We start from the raw sequence: 19,707 nt of genomic DNA, 5'->3' as shown, positions 1-19,707 counted from the left end.
ATGTTACTTTAATGAATATTTCTGGGACCATATGACCAGTTTGGGCATCAACATCTAACTTTTTCTAATATTGCCCTTGGGTATGAAGGCTTCCAGGACTTGGCAATTTACCAGGCACCATCTTTCCAAGTCCAAAGAAGTTCCAAAGTTCTTCCATACCTTCTAATTTACTCAAGACATACCTGCCCTATGTACATCTGATTATCTACTTATGATTCACAGTAAGTTCTCCCTGTAAAAAAATCCCCACAGGGCGTATTTACTAAAGTAACAATAAATATGCAATTCTGACCTGGGACACTTAAACAAACAACAAAAGAAAAAGGGTAAGTCAAAACATAGAATGTGGGTCTATTTCCCGCTTGGAAATACCCCTTAGAAGAAGCAATAAAGCACTAAGTTCGTGTGACCAGAGGATCTGTATAAGTCTAACAGGGGAAAGACACATTGCCACCAAGTTAAGACTCTGCCTATTTCTCTAAGGTCATCTGCCAGGCGACATCTCCCCTGAGCTCTTTCTTTTCCAATTAGTCTTAGGATCCAAGAACAGGCTTTCAGAGGATGTCAAGGTCTTCCACAATCCTTTGCTTTGCCCACACCGTCTTTCTGTCTCTGTGGTCTTCCTTTCCTCTTTGCCTGGTCATCTACAGTTCCGACAATCCCTGCGTTCCTTGGAGTTTGCTCAGAGGCATGTGTACCAGCGGTAGGAACCAAGTAACAAGTGGAGGCTCCACTCTGCAGACGCGATCGCCTACCCGCTTTCGGTGCTCCCGCGATATCCCGTGACTAATTCTACCATAACAGTTTTCACGTGTGCAGTAATTACTGCGCGCTCTAAAAGGATAAGGGCGGTAGCTGATGTCGCCCCGCAGCCCCAGAACGTTCCGCCACCGTACAGACACCAGTGGGGAGGCTCCGTAGACGCCGGTGGGACGAAGACCCGCTGAGCGCAGGAGCCACAGGCAGACGCACCCCTCCAGCGCAGCCCGCGCCCGGCCCCGAGGCTCCTCCAATGAGGCTGCGCGCTCCCGGCCGCGCCGGGCCCCGACCCGCCCGCCCGCCTCCGGCCAATGACAATCCTCTAGCCGCGCTCCCGCGCTCCCGCGCTCCCGCCGCCCCGGCCTCCGAGCCCAGGCTCCCCGGGAGGGCGCGGACCGCGGGCTGGGCGTGAGGGCTGCCAGGCGGCCCCTCCGCACCGGCTCCCACATGCCCGGACATCGCTGCAGCCCACGGCGACGAGGGCGAACTCGGGTGGGCGAGCGCAGCCCGCCGTCCCCGGGCAAGGGGCTGTGCTCGTTCGGGGTCGCGGCCTGGGACCCACCCGCCGCCCGCCACCGCCGGAGCTCCAGGCCCGCAGCCCGGCGCACTGACCTGAAACTGCAGCGCCATCTTCTCGGAGCGGCGCGGGCCGCGCGGCCCTAGGGCCGAGGGGAGGGGGAGCGAGGGCGCCGCGCGAGCCCGACCGCCGCGGGATCCCCACGCTGCTCGCTCCCTGTGGTCGGCGCGCTCCGCTCGGAGCCCCGAGCGGCAGTGGGCGGGGCGGAGGGGGCGTGTCCTTGGGGCGCCCACGCCCAACCGCCGGTGCGCTCCTGTAGCAACCGCTGCCTCCTCAGGTCTGAGCCTCTGACCTCTGCCCTTTAGCCCACCACCACGACCCAACTGCCTGCCATGGCAACCACTATATTTTTTTTTCTTTTGAACACACGGCCTCACCAGCCTGATCTGTAACTATTGTGGACCAGGCTGGCTTCGAACTTGCAGCCATCTTCATCTCCATACTTGTTTTGGCTAACTCTTAAATCTACCATAGCTGGGCCCAAGCGACCACTCAGCAGTGGAGAGTACCCACAAGCTCACAACTCTGCCTGCAGCTCCAGCTTGTGGAGATCCGAATGCTTAGGAGATTCCTGCACCACTTGCATACATATAATAATAAGTACATCTTGAATCTGTCGCAGCTCATCTTGATGCCTGACAGGACTGTGAAAATATATCATCCATGGGTCCCTAGTCCCACATCTCCACAGATACTCTTGTCCTCTAATGCACTGACAGCCGTTGACCCCTATAAGCCACTGCTGCCTTAACTTCTCTCCCTCAATGCTCTCATTTTTTTCTGTTAAATTTTTTAGACTTTACTGAGTTAAACTAACAGTGGACATGTGGGATTAATGTAAAATTCTAGCTAGCCTGTGCCTCGTCTACAATTTTATATGAACTTATATTTTACATCATTATCTCACTGGGATAGGGGGTTATTAGAATAGAGATGGGATCAGAGCCACTCATTCCTGGTCGCTCTTCATTTCTCCAGAGTTCAACACTTCCCTTTGTCTTTTGCATTTAAGAGGAAATTTTCCTTTAATATTTCTTACAGTTTAGGTATACTGACAACAAATTCTCTCACTTTTTGTTAATTTGAAAGCATTTTTATCTCATTAGTTTTAAAGGTAGTTTTGCTGGGTATAGAATTCCATATTAGTCTGTTAAATTTTTTAAGCTTTTGGCATTTTAAAAATGACCTTCCATTGTCTTCTGGTTGCCATTATTCCAGTGCAGAAGTCAGCCATCAATCTGATTATTGCATCTTTGAAGATAATATGCTCTAATACTTAAAGGTTTTTTTCCTTCTCTTTGCTCTCAACCAGTTTGAGTTTGTCACTAAGTCTATGTGTTATATTCATTCTGCTTAAATTTCATAGTTTTTCTCATGTGATCTGACACTTTTCATCAGCTTCTGAAAAATATGGACAAATACCAGGAGGTGGTGGTGCTTGTCTTTAATCTCAGCACTCAAGAAGCAGAGGTAGGCAGATCACTCTGAGTTCGAGGCCAGCCTGATCTACAGAGCAAGTTCCAGGACAGGCTCAAAAGCTACAGAGAAACCCTGTCTCAAGAAAGAAAAAGAGAAAGAAAAGGAAGGAAGGGAGGGAGGGAGGGAGGAAAGAAGGAAGGAAGGAAAAGAAAAACATTGACCAGTATTTAAATACTGTCCTGTCCTCCTTTCTTGCATTATGTAAGTTCAAGTCCATGTATGTTAAAATTTTTTGATGTATCATTCACATTTCTTGCACTCTTGTCTGTATTTCTTGTGTGTGTGTGTGCACATGATGTTAGAAATTTTTCCTAATGCAAGCTCTCTGCCGACGCAAATTCCCAATCAAGCCAAATTAAGAAATATCCAGGTTTAATGGGAGTTCTGCACTCTCGGGTGGCCCAAGAGGGAACCAGGAGACCTTGAATGTGACAACCAGGAGGAAGGAAAGGGGACCACATGATCCTCTTTGGGGAGTTCACTTAAATATTCTGTGGGAGTGGTCCTGACCCGCTCAGGGAGGGTTCAGGACCTGGTATCCTGGGATTTGGAGTCCAGACCAATACCACTCTCAGGCCTGGAGGCTGGGGGCTACGCTCCCAACTTAACACACTAGCTTAAAGTTGAGTGTTTTCTACTGATCCTGCTGCCCATGGGTAGAGACTCAATCCCACAGCACAGAGACTGTTGTTGAGCCTTTACCTCCATCACTGGTCACACTTTCAAACCCAAAGCTTTCCTTTGGGTCCTTCTACTTAAATAAGTTCCAAGGCTCTGATCAAATCCTTTTGCTTTTCTCTATTTTATTTTGATTATTATTTTTTTTTCAGAGACAGGGTTTCTCTGTGTAGCTCTGACTGCCCTGGAACTTGCTCTGTAGACCAGACTGGCCTTGAACTCACAGAGATCCCCCTAACTCTGCCTCCTGAGTGTTGGGATTAAAGTATTGCACACCACCACCCTCTATTTTCTTAATATTTTGATCATATTTAAAGTTTTTATGCAATTTTATGCAAATTTACGCAAGCCAGTATTTGGCCCTGTTCTGTGTGTTAGCTATTCCCCTAACCTAATTTCCTGACATTTTGCTTAATTCATAAAGTATGAAAAAAAAACTATAGAGGATTTAGCTCTATCAGCATTCTCTCTCTTGCCCCCTCCCCCTTTCTCTCTCTCTCTTTTTTGGTTTTTCAAGACAGGGTTTCTCTGTATTTTGGAGCCTGTCCTGAAACTCGCTCTTGTAGACCAGGCTGGCCTCAACCTCACAGAGATCTGCCTGCCTCTGCCTCCCGAGTGCTAGGATTAAAGGCGTGCGCCACCACTGCCCGGCTGCATTCTCCATTTTTATGTTACTAGGCAAGAGTATCTCACTTCCACCCTAGTAATGCTTGCTTTTAGGCATTCTGATCCTGGGTTTCTTCACTTTGTCCTTATCCCTAGGTTATGATCTTTGCCAGGTCTTATAGCTAATGTACTGAGCTGTTTACCTTGAAGAGCCTAGACATGATCAATCTCCCAGCACTAAGCAAATGCTAAAAGCTTCCTTCCACGCTTTAGGAAATAGCATTGTGCAGCTGCTAAAAGCTTCCTTCCACTTTTTAGAAAACGGCATTGTGCAGCCACTAAAAGCTTCCCTCCATTCTTCAGGTACTACAGCTCCAGTGACTTTCCTAAAGTCTCTATCTTTGCTTGTGTGTCTTAGGAGTTAACTGATGATTGGCAGGGACTTTGTAAACAGATTTTGAAGTTCACACCTCTACACTTTTCTTCTCTCTAGAACTTTGTGCCTCAAATCCCAGAGGCCTTTGTTCCCCAGCTCCAACATCTATCTACCATTAGTGTATTGGCACGGCTGCCTGCTATTTGCCTCTGTTGCTTCTTGCTGCCACTTAGATAATGCTCAGGGGGGAGACAAGAACGATGCATTTATTCTCTCCAGGATTGTGGCCAAATAAACGCTGTTTTCATTGGTGGTTCCCTAGTGTCTTAAGTAGGTAAATATAATCTGGTATAGTATGTGTACATGTAGATGTGTTATAATTGGTAAATATATGTGCATATTTGTCTCCTTAGCATATAAAACAAAATATGCACAATTTGTCCTAATGCATAACTTTCCCATATCTGGATTTGTTTTCAGTGACAGATCTAATCCAAGGCATATCATCGTTACTAGACTGTCACGACATGCATTCTCGACCCTGGGTTTTCATAGTTTTTCCGTGGTCCATGGGTCCTCATACCTGCCACTCCACTTCTAAACCTTGAAAGGTTTTGGTATGCTTATCATTCTGTTGAATTCTTTTAAAAAAGACTCATTTGTGGCAATGAGAACATGCCATGGTGTGTGTGTGTGTCTGTGTGTGTAGGTCAGAGGAAAACTCAGCAGTCACCTTTTGCCCTATTTTTCTTTTGAAGCAGGTTTCAGAGTTTCTGCTCGGAACTCAGCGTATGAGCTTCCTAGAGACTCCTCTTTCTTTTTCTAGTTTTCATCATTGTTTCTCCAAGTCTCTTACTTCTGTTTCCTAAGTTCCACGTCCATGTCTGAGGTTTTTGATACCAACCTTAGCTGTGAATCCCCCATTCTAACACTTAGCTCCGTATCCCAGACAACAATGTTTCTTTCTTACCTTCCTAACACATATGCCATACAATATCCCATTCTAATTATCTACTGCCTTTGCCTGACTTGTTGATCCCAAACACCTCTGAAAACTATTGTGAAGGCGTAAGTCACAAACAATGCCACACCAGTTTGGGATTATGATCAATAGGGTGGTATTTATTTAAAGGGGAAAAAACTTACAGATCACTGTCCCAGGCAACAGCCCTCTACACAACCAGGATGTGAGTCTAGTCACCTGCGGAGCAGGAAGTGAAGAGAGAGAGAAGAGGGAAGTGGCCGCTTTTATTAAAGGGAGAGAGACCACGCCCCAATGGGCTGGTATCTCAGCAGCTATAGGTTGGAGGAGCGGGAGGACCTCCCGCAACACCTCCCCCTTTTGTTTAAATAAGAGAGTTCTAAACCTACTATGAAATTATATACAATAAGTACAAATATCCTATTCTAACTAGCTTAGGTATAATAAATAACTTGGCCAAGTCATGAGAGAAAGTAACTACATTTATATAGTCTTCAACCCCATCAAAGATCTGAGAAGGGAAATAATGTTACCTGGGTAATTAGGAAGTACAGGAAAACAACTTCCAAAACATGCAACAAATCACAGAGACAACTAGCTACCTGGGCAATCACCCAAAATCACGTTAGCAGCGTTGAAGCAACCAACTTTGGCTAAGGCCTAACATAACTGACATACCATTTTCAAAGGCAAGCAACTTTTCAAAACTATCTTACCCTGTCTTGGCAGGATATGACAGTCCTGTTTTATCCATTGATGCATGCTCTGTATCTCTGTCAGTGGTTGAGGTATGGGCATTTCTTTGCCCAAAGGCCAGTTCTGCCAAAAAGAAAGGCTCCAGGTGGAGTGTCTTTGGTGCTCAACATTCTCTCGGGAATAGAGCGGTGTTGCCAGGAGCAATTGTGTCTCACTACCACAAAACTCTGAGTTAGATTAAAGGCCATTTTCTACAGCTCTTTGAAGAAGTTGAAGATTATCTATCTATACTGAGTATAATCTCTATATATCTAAGGAACCTGATTAGTCTAATTATAAGTGACAAACTTAGATGACTATTAATCTATATAATTCTCAATATCTATCTAACTTAAAGACTAAGAAAATAAACGACTGTGAAACAAATGAGGACAATGACCTCCAAATATAAACAATGTACAAATATACATTGCAGTAGGTAAATATATATCAATACACAAACATTATATAAGTATCTTAATCATAGGTAGAAATGTACACTGCAATATGGTAAATATATACAATATATATATATCAATACAATATATGTCAATACATAAAAAATGTTTTAAACAGAGGTAGAAACATGCATGCATACAATAGTCAATATAATTTAACTTTGTATCAATATACAAGAATCAATACCAATATATTTGTCTAAAAACAGTAACTCACAATTATAAATCTATTATCCCATCATCCCCTTTTTTTTTCAAAATGATCCCTGAGCTTATAAAATTCCTCCCCCAACCCTCAATCATATATTAATTATAATCAACCCCTAAATGATGTCCCTAAACCCAAGGGCAAACTTTACTGGGAGAGGGGACGTCGTCCTCTAGAGTTACTTCCAGCTGTCATGGGGGCGACGTTCTTTCTGGGTGATCCTGTGAAAGTAAAATGATGGTTAAATTTCAAGATCAATGTCTTTTAAAATTGCAAATAGTCTCAGTATTTTGTGCAGGTCTGGCCAAAATGTTGTATAAGATGTGCACCATTTCAGCTAACCAAGTTGGAACTGTCTTGTGCAGCTGGTACCCAAAGCAGGTCTTGTAGTAGCGCTATCAGTATCATGACGTCATATCAACCAGGTGGAGTTGTTGTTATGGGGCCCCATCTTCTTCCTGGAAACTTCAAATGCCACTTCAGGAAAAACTCATTGTTCATTGTGAAAAACTTAAACATTAATCATATAGACATATATAGACATATATATATATATTCAATGAAAGGCATGATAGATATATTCAATGAAAAGTATGATAGATATGAATAAAAGCAAAGATGTTTTCTAAACTCATATTTCTTTTTGTCCCATATCATGGCTCTTGACATGAGACAGAAACTCTGGGTTTTTCTCTTAATAACAGGCTTGGAATTGGAGAGGGACTGAGCCAGAGTCCAACTTCAAAACCAGCTTTATAAATTTAGAAATATGGTTTAATATTACTTACACAACCCTTTCAGTTTTCTTGATATTTCCTATTGGGCAGGTATTTTTCCATCTGTCAGTATCCAAACATCCAGGGTCCCTTGAATTTTTCAAAGATGAGTGTTTTCCTGTGGAGATAAGAACAGAACCCTGCCCCCATTCTATATGTTTTTCTTACCACCTGTATGAATATCATCATTGTGGATGAGTTGTCATTTCTCCTTTCCAAGAGGTTTCTCCTCTTCAAATTGAAACTTTATTAATTTTGATGGTATCCACAATTTTTCTTCTCCTGTGGAAACAAGAGCAAAACCCCTTCCCCAACGTAACACATCTCCTGGCTTCCATTGAGAGGTCAGCACATCCTTGAAATAAATCGGTTGATTTAGTTCAGCAGACTTTTCCATTATCCAATGTCTCTCTGCTGCTGTCATTCCTTTCTCATTAGCATTAAGAAAATTCAAGGTTAATAAAGCATTATGTAATCTATTTCTGGGGGTATTTTCGGTCCCTTTCTGTTTGTTCAGCATATCCTTTATAGTACGATTTGATCTTTCTATAACTGCCTGACCTGTAGGATTATTTGGTATACCTGTAATGTGTCTTATATTATAATAATCAAAAAAGCGTTTCATTTTCTTAGATACATATGCTGGACCATTATCTGTCTTTATTTGTGCAGGTATACCCATGATGGCCATAACTTCCAATAAATGTGTAATTACTGAATCAGCCTTTTCTGAGCTCAGGGCAGTAGCCCATTGAAAACCTGAATACGTGTCTATGGTATGGTGTACATATTTTAATTTACCAAATTCCATAAAGTGGAACACATCCATCTGCCAGATTTCATTTCTCTTAGTACCCTTTGGGTTACTCCCTGCAGGCAATGGTGTTTGATTATAGAAAGAACAAGTAGGACATCTCTTTTATAATGTCCTTAGCTTGTTGCCAAGTAATGGAAAATTCTTTATTTAGGCCTTTACTATTGACATGATGCTTCTTATGAAATTCTGAGGCCTGCAACACACTTCCAATCAATAATTGATCAATCTCAGCGTTGCCTTGGGCTAGAAGACCAGGCAGACCTGTATGGGACCAGATGTGTGTTATGTACATCGGACAAAGCCTGTTCCTGATTATGTCTTGTACCTGGATAAACAATGAAGTTAACTCTGTGTCATCTGGTATAAATTCAGTGGTTTCAATATGCAAGATAACTCTTTCTGCATATTGTGAATCTGTAACTATATTAAGAGGTTCTTTAAAATCCCTTAGCACCGTAAGAATGGCATATAATTCTGCCTTCTGGACAGAATTATAAGGGCTTTGTTCCACCTTACTCAATTCATCTGACTTGTAACCTGCTTTCCCTGATTTATTTGCATCAGTATAGAATGTATGGGCTCCAGTTATTGGAGCATCACGTACAATTCTAGGAAGAATCCAAGAAGTTCTTTTTATGAGGTTAAGTCTACCACTTTTGGGATAGTTGCTATTAATTTCTCCCAAAAAATTAGCACAAGCTCTTTGCCACGGTTCATTGTCTCCCCATAACTTTTTTATTTCTTCAGTAGTAAAAGGCACTATAATTTCTGCTGGGTCTATACCTGCTAGTTGACGAAGTCTCAGCTTACCATTTATAATTAATTCAGAGACTTTTTCCACATAAGTTTTTAATTTTTTACTTGGTTTATTAGGTATAAATATCCACTCTAAAATAATATCTTCCCTCTGCATTAGAATCCCTGTAGGAGAAATTCTGGAAGGCAATATGACTAGGATGCAGCTAAGATTTGGGTTCACCTTATCCACATGTGCCTCCTGTAATTTTTCCTCAATCATTGTCAGTTCCTTTTCTGCTTCAGCTGTCAGTTTTCTTGGACTATTCAAATCTTTATCACCATCTAAGGTTTTGTTTAAATGAACTATTAGATCAGGTGTTATCCCAACAGCTGGTCGTAGACTGGAAATGTCTCCTAACAATCTTTGGAAGTCATTAAGAGTCTTTAACCTGTCTCTCCTAATTTGTGCCTTTTGCGTTTTAATTTTCTCTAACCCTATTCTGTAACCTAGATAATTAATAGAATTTCCTCTTTGAATCTTTTCAGGGGCAATTTGTAATCCCCACCTAGGCAAGACTTTCTTTCTTTTTTATTTTATTTTATTTATTTATTTATTTATTAAAGATTTCTGTCTCTTCCCCGCCGCCGCCTCCCATTTCCCTCCCCCTCCCCCAATTAAGTCTCCCCCCAGCCCGAAAAGCAATCAGGGTTCCCTGTCCTGTGGGAAGTCCAAGGAACCCCCACCTCCATCCAGGTCTAGTAAGTTGAGCATCCAACCTGCCTAGGCTCCCACAAAGCCAGTGCGTGCAGTAGGATCAGAAACCCATTGCCATTGTTCTTGAGTTCTCAGTAGTCCTCATTGTCCGCTATGTTCAGAGAGTCCGGTTTTATCCCAGGCTTTTCCAGACCCAGGCCAGCTGGCCTTGGTGAGTTCCCAATAGAACATCCCCATTGTTTCAGTGTGTGGGTGCACCCCTCGCGGTCCTGAGTTCCATGCTCGTGCTCTCTCTCCTTCTGCTCCTGATTTGGACCTTGAGATTTCAGTCCTGTGCTCCAATGTGGGTCTCTGTCTCTGTCTCCTTTCATCGCTTAGGCAAGACTTTCTTTACTTCTTCAAACATCCTTTCTAAAGTATCTTTATTTGAATCAGATAGCAAGATGTCATCCATGTAATGATAAATTATGGACTTGGGGAATTGTTTACGAATTATTTCCAATGGCTTGCTTACAAAATATTGGCACAATGTAGGACTATTTAGCATACCCTGTGGGAGGATAGTCCATTGATATCTCCTATTAGGCTGAGAATTATTATAAGTACTCACTGTGAAGGCAAATTTTTCTCTATCCTTTTCTTGTAATGGTATAGTGAAAAAAACAATCTTTCAAATCAATAACTATAAGAGGCCATCCTTTTGGTAACAGAGAAGGCAAAGGAATTCCAGATTGTAGTGTGCCCATAGGTTGAATTACTTTGTTGACAGCTTTTAGATCTGTCACCATTCTCCATTTACCAGATTTCTTTTTTACAACAAACACAGGAGAATTCCAAGGGCTGGTTGATTCTTCAATATGGTGAGCAGTTCCAATGCCTGTAATTAATCTTCAGCTAGAGGCCACTGTTTGATCCATATTGGCTTCTCAGTTAACCATTTTAAAGGTAGGGCTGTTGGTATCTCTAAAGGTTTGGTATTTGCTGTATGTTCTTGTACAGCCTGAATGGCTGGTGACCTTTTTCCATAATACCTCATCATATCTTTCCCAGAATTATGAGTTCCTGGAACTACAGGAATGTTAATCTGGGTATTCCATTGCTGTATCAGGTCACAGCCCCATAAATTTATGGCAATATTGGCTATATATGGCCTTAGTCTTCCTATTTGCCCTTCAGGCCCTATACATTCAACCCATCTTGTGCTTTGTTTTACACGAGATAGGGTTCCAATTCCCAGGAACTGAACATCTACCTCTTGAAGAGGCCAATTCGGATGCCAAGATTCTGGGGTAATGATACTTACATCCGCACCTGTGTCTAATAAGCCTTCAATAAAAGTGCCATTTATACAGACTCTTAGCTTTGGTCTTTGATCTTTAATAGAAGTCTGCCAAAATATATGTTTACTCTGTCCTACTGGGTTTTTTGACTCATCCTCCACATGTAATTCATCATTTAGACCAGTATTACTTTTTACAGCAGAAATTGGAGCTTTTAATTTTCTTGGTGAGGCACGTTCTCCACTGTGACTGGGAATGACTGGTCCACTGTTGGCTTGGGGGCCTGCGAGAGGCCCCCCAAGGAGTTTCCCGATGATATCGGATTGCCCTGTCTGTCTGTTGTTGACCTGCATTCGTTGGATCAATGCCAGCCTTTACCGCATCTCCTACATATACCTGAAGGCCAAGGTCTCCTATTTTTGTCATTCCCAGAAGAGATATTATTCCTAGAAATTCTTTGCCTGCAATCCCTTTTCAGATGTCCTAATTTACCACAATTAAAACACCTGGCAGTTTGATGTCTCCTCATTGCTTTGGAAATCGCTTTTCCTACCCAAGATTCATCATTATAGCTAAACGTCTCAACATTCATCGTATGCTGAATCCATTCATCCATAGGTGCTGATCTAGACTTTAAAGGCCCAATTATCTTTTTGTATTCTATGTTTGCATTCTCAAAAGCTAGAGATTCAAGAAGTATTCATCTAGCTTCTGGGTCTGTTACCCCTATGTCCAGAGCCTTAATTAATCTTTGCAAAAAGTCAATAAAGGGTTCTCTCTGTCCCTGCCTAATTCTGGTATATGATTCAACCCTTTTTGCTGGATCTTGTATCCTATTCCAAGCATTTAAAGCTGCTTGGTGACATAGACACAGTACTTCATCGTCATAAAGAGCTTGGACCTGTGGATCAGCATATTCTCCTGCACCAAGAATTTGATCTTGGGAAACCTCAATACCTTTTGCTCTTCCTTGCTGTTCCATATGTTTGGATTCTTCTCTGAAATAAATTCCAAACATCAAGGAAGGTCCATTATCTAAAACTGCAGACACTAACTGATGGAAATCATGGGGGGTAGCTCTAGCATTAGAAGCTCAAGTCCTTATCATTTCCTTTACATATGCATTGTGCAAGCCAAAATTAACAACAGCTTGCTTAATTTCTTTCAGATCATTCATTGCTATTGGCGTCCATCTAGCTTCTCTGACTCCCTTTGAGCCTTTAGAAGTTGACGCTTTGTCAGAATTAAGTATAGGGTATGTCACTAGAACCCTGGGTAAGCCAGTTCTAATAGCTGGTGAAGGTATTGTATCCTGTCCTTGTGCCTCCTTACTCTGTTCACCAGCTGCAATAATTTCTCCAATCTTTTCAAATCTTTTTATCATTGTCTCTCTTAAATCCTGAATCTCCTGACCTGTATATATTTCCAGTGATTTCACTGAGATATCAATTTTTTGGTCCCCATTCTGCACCTGTGATTCCAAAGCTTTAATTTTTTTCCTTCAAAGATAACATGTCCTCCTTAAACTTTTCTTGTATATCATGTAGATTCCCATCTTGGAGGTACATTCTGTCTGTTACCTTATCAAAACTTTGTGATAAAGTCTGAATGTCAAATTCAACAGCCTGAACCCTTTCAGGTAACTTACTAATAACCTTGGATATGGAGTCAATTTTGTCTGTCATAGTATCCACTTGTTCAGATAACCTCTGATTTTCAATAATTTTAATCCTGTCAATTAGTTGTTCATTATTAGTTCGTAAAGATTCAATCGTTCTTAGGAGTGCCATATTCTTCCTTAATGATAGAATATGGAAAAAAAAACTGAAACCTAGTAACAAGCAAATTAAGGTATCCCCATAATCATATAAACCTTGTATGATGTAATCCATTGTATTAGTAAATATAAATTTACTAATCCATTGTATTAGTGAAAACAAAGCAGTAAAATTTGCATTAGAAACGAAAACTGCCATATTACCTATTATCCAGCAGGTGGCGCTGTTGCCAAGTCGCCATGAAAACAGGGTCCTGTTTCAGTGCCTTAGTAGATGTTAAACACTGGAAAATGTGAGTTTCTCAACAAACTAAATGTGATTAAATCAATTCCAGAGACGGAACCAGAAACCCAGAATCCAGGGGTAGAGAAGAGCAACCTGGAAGCCGCTTATGCCTCCACGTGACAGAGTCACCCTGAGGGGTTGCAGCTTTCAGCAACCGCATGCTCTGGTTCGCGCCACTTAAGAGCCGTGCTTGCAAGGGAGATTTAAAAACGACTCAGAAAAGAGCAAACCACGCGGGCAGAGACTACGCGGGCCTGTGGAGTTTAAATCCACGTGGGGAGGCCAAAGCCGCCGCTGCAAGGCACAGGCGGAGGCTGAGGAAGGGAGGGCTCCCGACAAGCCGAACTCGCGGCCGCCAAGCCAAACTCGCGGCCGGCAAGCCAAACTCGCGGCCGGCAGCCAAGCCGAACTCGTGGCCGGCAGCCGAGCCGGGAAAGGAGAGGTTCTAAAACCAAACGTTGGGCGCCAAAATGAAGGCTTAAGTCACAAACAATGCCACACCAGTTTGGGATTATGACCAATAGGGTGGTATTTATTTAAAGGGGAAAAAACTTACAGATCACTGTCCCAGGCAACAGCCCTCTACACAACCAGGATGTGAGTCAGGTTGCCTGCGGAGCAGGAAGTGAAGAGAGAGAGAAGAGGGAAGTGGCCGCTTTTTTTAAAGGGAGAGAGACCACACCCCAATGGGCTGGTATCTCAGCAGCTATAGGTTGGAGGAGCGGGAGGACCTCCTGCAACACTATTGTTTAGTCATACATCTGCCAGCTCCAGTTTTAGGCTCTGGAAGGAGAAATGATTACGTGAGTTTGGGGTATTTCCTATTTTTTTTCTCATCTCCAGAGGAGAAATGACATAAATATAGGCTTGTAAAACAAATGGCAGAGAATGCTGGCTCTCTGTGAGTTCACCAGAAAGTCTAGTGACAGAAACCAAATTATTTTTTACCTCTAAATATGAGACTGCTTAAGATTTCTGTTTCAATGAACTCTCTTTTCTATGATTGTCAGTCAACAAAATACGCATTTGCCCTCCATGTCTTTTGTTGTGCACAAAATTTAAGGTAGAATTATGTCACTAAAGCCATTAACATTAGCACAGAAGATGTTCCAGGATGTCAGATAATTCATTTCTACCACAAAATCCAATTAAAGGAGAAACATTAAAACCCTTAGTAATTACAGAATTATCTTTCGTTATGCAAGCTAGCCTTTTTAGATCTTGGTGCTCTGTCAGGGAACGTGCTTGGTCAGAGTAGCATACTTCTGACCCCTTAGGAAATCCACCCAGTGTCTCTAAGTTCTGATCTGTTATTTCTGAGATCAAGATGACAAGCCTACAATACAAAGACTTTAATAAGCACTATTAAATTGCTGTAAATGATGACATGAGTTGAAGCAGAAGAGGACAGTGTTTTGGGAAAGAAACTGCAGAATCAAAATGTGGATAGATTCGCATGCTGGCTGAATGTATTAATTACTTTTCTCATAACTATAGCTAAACACCTGATAACATAGTGATACATGTGTCAAAATCAAAAAGAGGGGAGGGAGATGTAACACACAGGTTTGCCTATTGCACACAAGGCCCTAGGTGCAATTCCTAGTACAGCATAAAACAAAAGTCAGTAAATGTGTGTCATTCATTTTTACACGACAGGCAATTTAACCAGCTAAGTGATGGAGCCTGCACAGTGTCATTCATTTTTATAATGAGAAAAATGCATATTGTAATGAAAAATTCCCATGTGATCTGATTATGTCTCATTCATATTCTTATTAAAGATGGGAACTCTGTGAAACTGGGGGAAAGGCCAATCAGAAAAGATGAACAAAACCCCTTATTGTCATTACACAATGGTTTTGACCATTGTGCACACTCATGCACACATGCACACACACCTTTAAAAACTAATGTGTCTCTAAAGTAAAATGGAGTACATAAAATGTATAAATTCAAGAATAAAGTAGTTTAGAGAAAAAGTTATGATAGCAAAAGCCTATTTTATGCACAAATGTTTCCTCCCAGGAATAGACACACCAGTCTACAAGTCCCTTATTTTAAAAGGTTATGAAGTTAATTTAGATTATATCAATATATAACAACAATAATTGTTTTAATGTAAAATTAATTTGGAATAAAACATACATCTAATTATGTTAAACTACATACCTAATAGTAGTAGGTATATTCTTATATATTATATAAAATATATTACTTTGCATAGAAATAGTCCTTGAATAGGCAAAAATATGCCATTTCTTAGAAACAAAGACCAACACTTTCCACCTGTGCAGTGATGTTTCAGATCTACTGTGAGAACACCCAGCTAACCAGGAAAGTCTTATGATAAGGAAAAATAAAGGTGCCTATGGTACTTTGAATGTAATCACCCCCGTAAGATCATAAGGAGTGACACCATTAGGAGTGTGACCTTGTTGAAAGTAGTAAGTGTGCCACTATGGGGTGAGCTTTGAGGTATCCTATACTCAAGCTATTCCTAGTTCAGAATACTTCCTGTTGCCTCCAGGTGAAGATGTAGGGCTTTCAGCTCCAGTACCATGCCTGCCTGCACACCGCCACATTCCACTATGATGGTAAAGACTAAATTTCTGAACTGTAAGCCACCCCAGTTAAATGGTTTCCTTTATAAGAGTTGCTGTGGTCATAGTGTCTCTTCACAGCAATAGAAACCCTAACTAAGACAGAGCCCAAGAAAGCCAAATCCTCAGCATTTCTATCTCTTTTCTTCTTTCTCCCAGTTTTCCCCTCACAAGATGGACTGCCTGACTGAAAAACTTTCTATAAAGGCTCACCAAGTTAGGCTTATACATGGGTTGAGCATACAGTTTCTTGTTCACCAAGGACATGATTGGTGGCAAAGTTGTTGGGTTATAGACACCTAACTCGGGCTACTTCTGACGCCCCAAGATAGGAGGAAGCAAGGCCCACACCAGTGGTAGCAAAAGCTTAGTTTGTGGACCAATCAATCATGGAAGAGATGTCTATTTATGTGAACTGGGTCACAAACATTTTATAAAAAAGGTTTCAACAGAGCAAGGAATATACCTACATAGGAGAGTAGTCTTTTGGGGATGTCAGAGGCGAAGTAGGGGAGGAGAGTGTCTATGAGTGCTTTGATCTATTTAGTTGGTATTCTTGTTAAGGTATAAACCCAGTGTGCCTGCAGAGCCCAGGAACTTGGATAAAAATGTAGGCTAGAATTCTGATGGCCAATAAGCGTGAGAAGAACATCTATGATAGAATGAAAAGAAGCTAGCTGGTCTTAGGGTTTCAGAGACTGAAGCATGCAGGGATGTACTTGTGTGGGTTTCAGGATCCAAGGAGGATGAGATGTCCATATAGGGAATGACTTGACAATAGAATTGGAAATTGGTTACATATTGAGGAGCTGTTTGGATAAATACACCCAAAGGTCCATGTGTGCTATGGGCTGCTTCTGTACACTTTAAATATGTATTGTTTCCATTGGTTAATAATAAAAGCCGTTTGAGCAATAGCCAGGCAGTATAGGGTTAGGCAGAACAATCAAACTGAGGACTCAGATGAGGAGGGATGAAACAGAGAGAGAGAGAGAGAGAGAGAGAGAGAGAGAGAGACAGAGAGAGAGAGAGAGAGAGACAGAGAGACAGAGACAGAGAGAGACAGAGAGAGAAATGAACAGTTGCCCATGAAACAACAGGCCAGCAGTCTGGTAAAAGCCAATGCTATGGGGCAATACATAGATTAATAGAAATGGGTTAATTTAAGTGCAAGAGCTAGTTAGTAATAAGCTTAAACTGTAGGAGGAGGGTGTTTGTTTTTCCCAGCCATCCAGCTAGCTTAGACCCTAAATAATCACATAGAAACTGTATTAGTTAAATCACTGCTTGGACCATTAGCTCTAGCTTCTTCTTTTTTTTTTTTTTTAACAATCTTAAAGCATAAAATGCCCTCATTTATTTAACTTAAATTTTTTACCCCTTAAGTATTCACATTAATACATACTATAGTACATGTGAAATATGACAACATGTGAGTTATGCAAAGTATACTATATTAAAGAGCAAGTCAAATAGCAAAGGATCTAACAATTTTGGAAATGCTACTCAATCCTCTCTTTTTCTGCTTTATTGATCTGGGCAAGTAATAAATGCCTGGAAACAAAAGATAGAATTTGCAGTATTTCCCCAATGATAACAATGAACTTTCCCACCATGAACGAAGTAGCCCGTGCAGCCTAAGCTAATGACATAGAAAGGAGAAGCTCCTACAGGAACGACAGCAGTCCTCTGGTCTGTCATCATTATCGTAAAGGTGGTTATCTCCACTGCAGGCTGGCCCAACCTTCTCCACAAGGGGATGGACGTGGACATTCTTGCACAGAAGGCAGTATGGTCACTCTCACTTCTGCAGCACGATTTGCTCTCATATTTACATGGTATTTCAGGGAGTCACCTACTCATATACATACATTCCGATCATATGACATCCAAGAGCATCAGTAGATCATCACCCTGACTGTATGGGAGCCAAAGGCCTGCCCTGGTATGAACTCCGGACAATCAATCAACTGAGAAAAGTCTGTTTGTGGCACATTTCATGGAGGAGGGCCTGGGATTGGACATTTTTCTGGTTCTATCTTTTTCCTCATTTTCTCATCCACAATTTCTACTTCTGTGCTATCCTTCAGTGCCTCCAAGACGAGATTAAGGTTTGTGGTGAGAGCTCGCACACGGTGAAAACCAGCAATCAGGGAAATAGGCAGGAATCCCTGCTCATCCATCTTTCTGCGAAGAAAGAAGTCCCGCTCCAAGTTCTCTGTGCTGAAATAATACTCAATCTGGCGTTTAATGTACTCTTTAAGCAGTGTCTCTTTCACAGGATATACCTGCACACCTGTGCCATCCTCGTAGTAATACATCATGCTGGTGTTAAGCTCTGTGGGAAATGTCTGATCAGTTCTTTCCCCTGGCTCTCGATAACCACAGGAATAATCAAAGTTCAATCTAGGGTTTCCTCGACCCCGGCCTCCTCCGCGGCCCCGGCTTCTTCCACGACCTCTTGCAGAACCTCGGATGGCGCCACCCTCACTTCTCACACTCGATACTTCATCTTGATCATCTCTCTTTTCTCTATCCCGTCTCCAACTTCGTGGATCATTTTTCCTATTACTGTGAGCTGGCTTATTTGCTTCAGGTTGACATCTTGAGCTGTTCCGGGACCCAGGTCTTTCCTGGCTGTCTGGTCTCACATCATCTAAGTGTAGTGGTACCCATTTGTGCTTATTAGCTCTCTTCCGCTGGCTGCTTGACTGAGCATCATCTTCGTTGACATTCTCAATAGGACCATCTAGTTTTGCTTCCTGGTTCTCTTTGCTCTCACAGCTGCTTCTTTTTTCAATCTTCTCTTCTTTTTCTTTTCTAATTTGTGGTTTCTTATTTCCTTGGCTGATAACACTTTGAGACCCCGTATTCGCTAATTCACCTGGTGTTGGCCAATTTGCCATATCACTGAAGTCACTAGCCTTGTTGGATTTCTTTGTCTTGAGTTTTCCCGCTTTTATAATTTTGGGGGAACTGAGCTCGGCCTCCGGGGCGTCCTGAGCGGGCGGCGGCGCGCCGGTGCCCACGGGGGACAGGTGCTGCGGCAGCTTCTTGGTCCCCGGGTTCCCCTTTGGCGGCGGCGGCTTGTCCTCGGGGCCGGCGGCCGCAGGGTCCCCTCGGGCGTCCTCGGGAGGGTCCCGCGGGGCTGGTGGCGTAGGCGGCGGCGGTGGAGCCTCCCCGCAGAAGGGACCCCCGGACGCGCGCGCCTTGTGTGCCAGGTACAGCGCCAGCGCTGCACGCTGTGTCCCAGCACGAGCGCCGGCGACGGCTCTCTACGCGCCCCAGCGCTGGTGGCGGCCGCGGCCCGCTCCTCCCTCGCCTCCTCGCCCTCCCGCTCGCTGGGCGCCGGCTGCTCCGCCCGCCGGCTCGCCGGGGGCCGCCCGGGTCCAGGGAACCCGGCCGCCCCTCTCTCCACACGGGGGCACCGACCCGCTTCGGTCCAGGGACGTGGAACCCGCCCGCCGAGGCGTGCAGCTCTTGGCGTGCCGCTCCACCCCTTCCGCCGAGCGGAGCGCTAATCGCCTTGTCTCAGTGCACGGCTAAACGCGGGGCTCCAGCCAGCCTGAGGGCTCTCTAAGGCGAGCCCTAGCTCTAGCTTCTTATTGGCTAACACTTACATATTAATTTAACCCATTTCTATTAATCTGTGTATCACCACAAGGTCGTGGCCTATTAGCAAAGTTTCAGCTTGTTTGTCTCTGGAGGCTCCATGGCTTCTTTCTGACTCTGCCTTCCTCCTCCCATGCTATAGGCCAAGCCAGTTCTTTATTCATTAACCAATAAAAGCAACACATAGACAGAAGGACCTCACACACCACTGAACTATAGACAAAACAGTTTGTAGTTAATGTAAG

At 42.9% G+C, this 19,707-nt stretch overlaps 2 protein-coding genes across 5 annotated transcripts in view; both read right to left on the bottom strand.

The window, feature by feature from the left end:
- Positions 1–1,489, bottom strand: part of Ranbp17 (RAN binding protein 17) — a 335,330-nt gene extending 333,841 nt beyond the window's left edge. For all 4 annotated transcript variants that reach the window (XM_075941352.1, XM_075941353.1, XM_075941350.1 and 1 more), the window contains exon 1: positions 1,372–1,489. In XM_075941352.1, coding sequence (XP_075797467.1) covers positions 1,372–1,389 — 18 coding nt within the window. In that variant the 5' untranslated portion in view covers positions 1,390–1,489. The remainder of the gene's footprint in view (positions 1–1,371) is intronic.
- A 16,235-nt stretch (positions 1,490–17,724) lies between these two features.
- On the bottom strand, positions 17,725–19,065 carry LOC142859495 (la-related protein 1B-like). The gene has a single exon (XM_075989663.1). It carries the CDS (start codon positions 18,754–18,756, stop codon positions 17,848–17,850), a length of 909 nt encoding a protein of 302 aa, XP_075845778.1. The 5' UTR covers positions 18,757–19,065; the 3' UTR covers positions 17,725–17,847.
- Positions 19,066–19,707: the final 642 nt, after the last annotated feature.

The sequence above is a fragment of the Microtus pennsylvanicus genome, chromosome 11 (assembly GCF_037038515.1).
Source record: "Microtus pennsylvanicus isolate mMicPen1 chromosome 11, mMicPen1.hap1, whole genome shotgun sequence".
Taxonomy (NCBI): domain Eukaryota; kingdom Metazoa; phylum Chordata; class Mammalia; order Rodentia; family Cricetidae; genus Microtus; species Microtus pennsylvanicus.
The sequence above is the reverse complement of the archived record's forward strand: the minus strand, read 5'-3'. Positions and strand labels throughout refer to the sequence as shown.

Bases quoted from the DNA above. Each gene is read 5' to 3' on its own strand.
- LOC142859495 (XM_075989663.1), bottom strand. From the start codon at position 18,756: ATGGCAAATTGGCCAACACCAGGTGAATTAGCGAATACGGGGTCTCAA.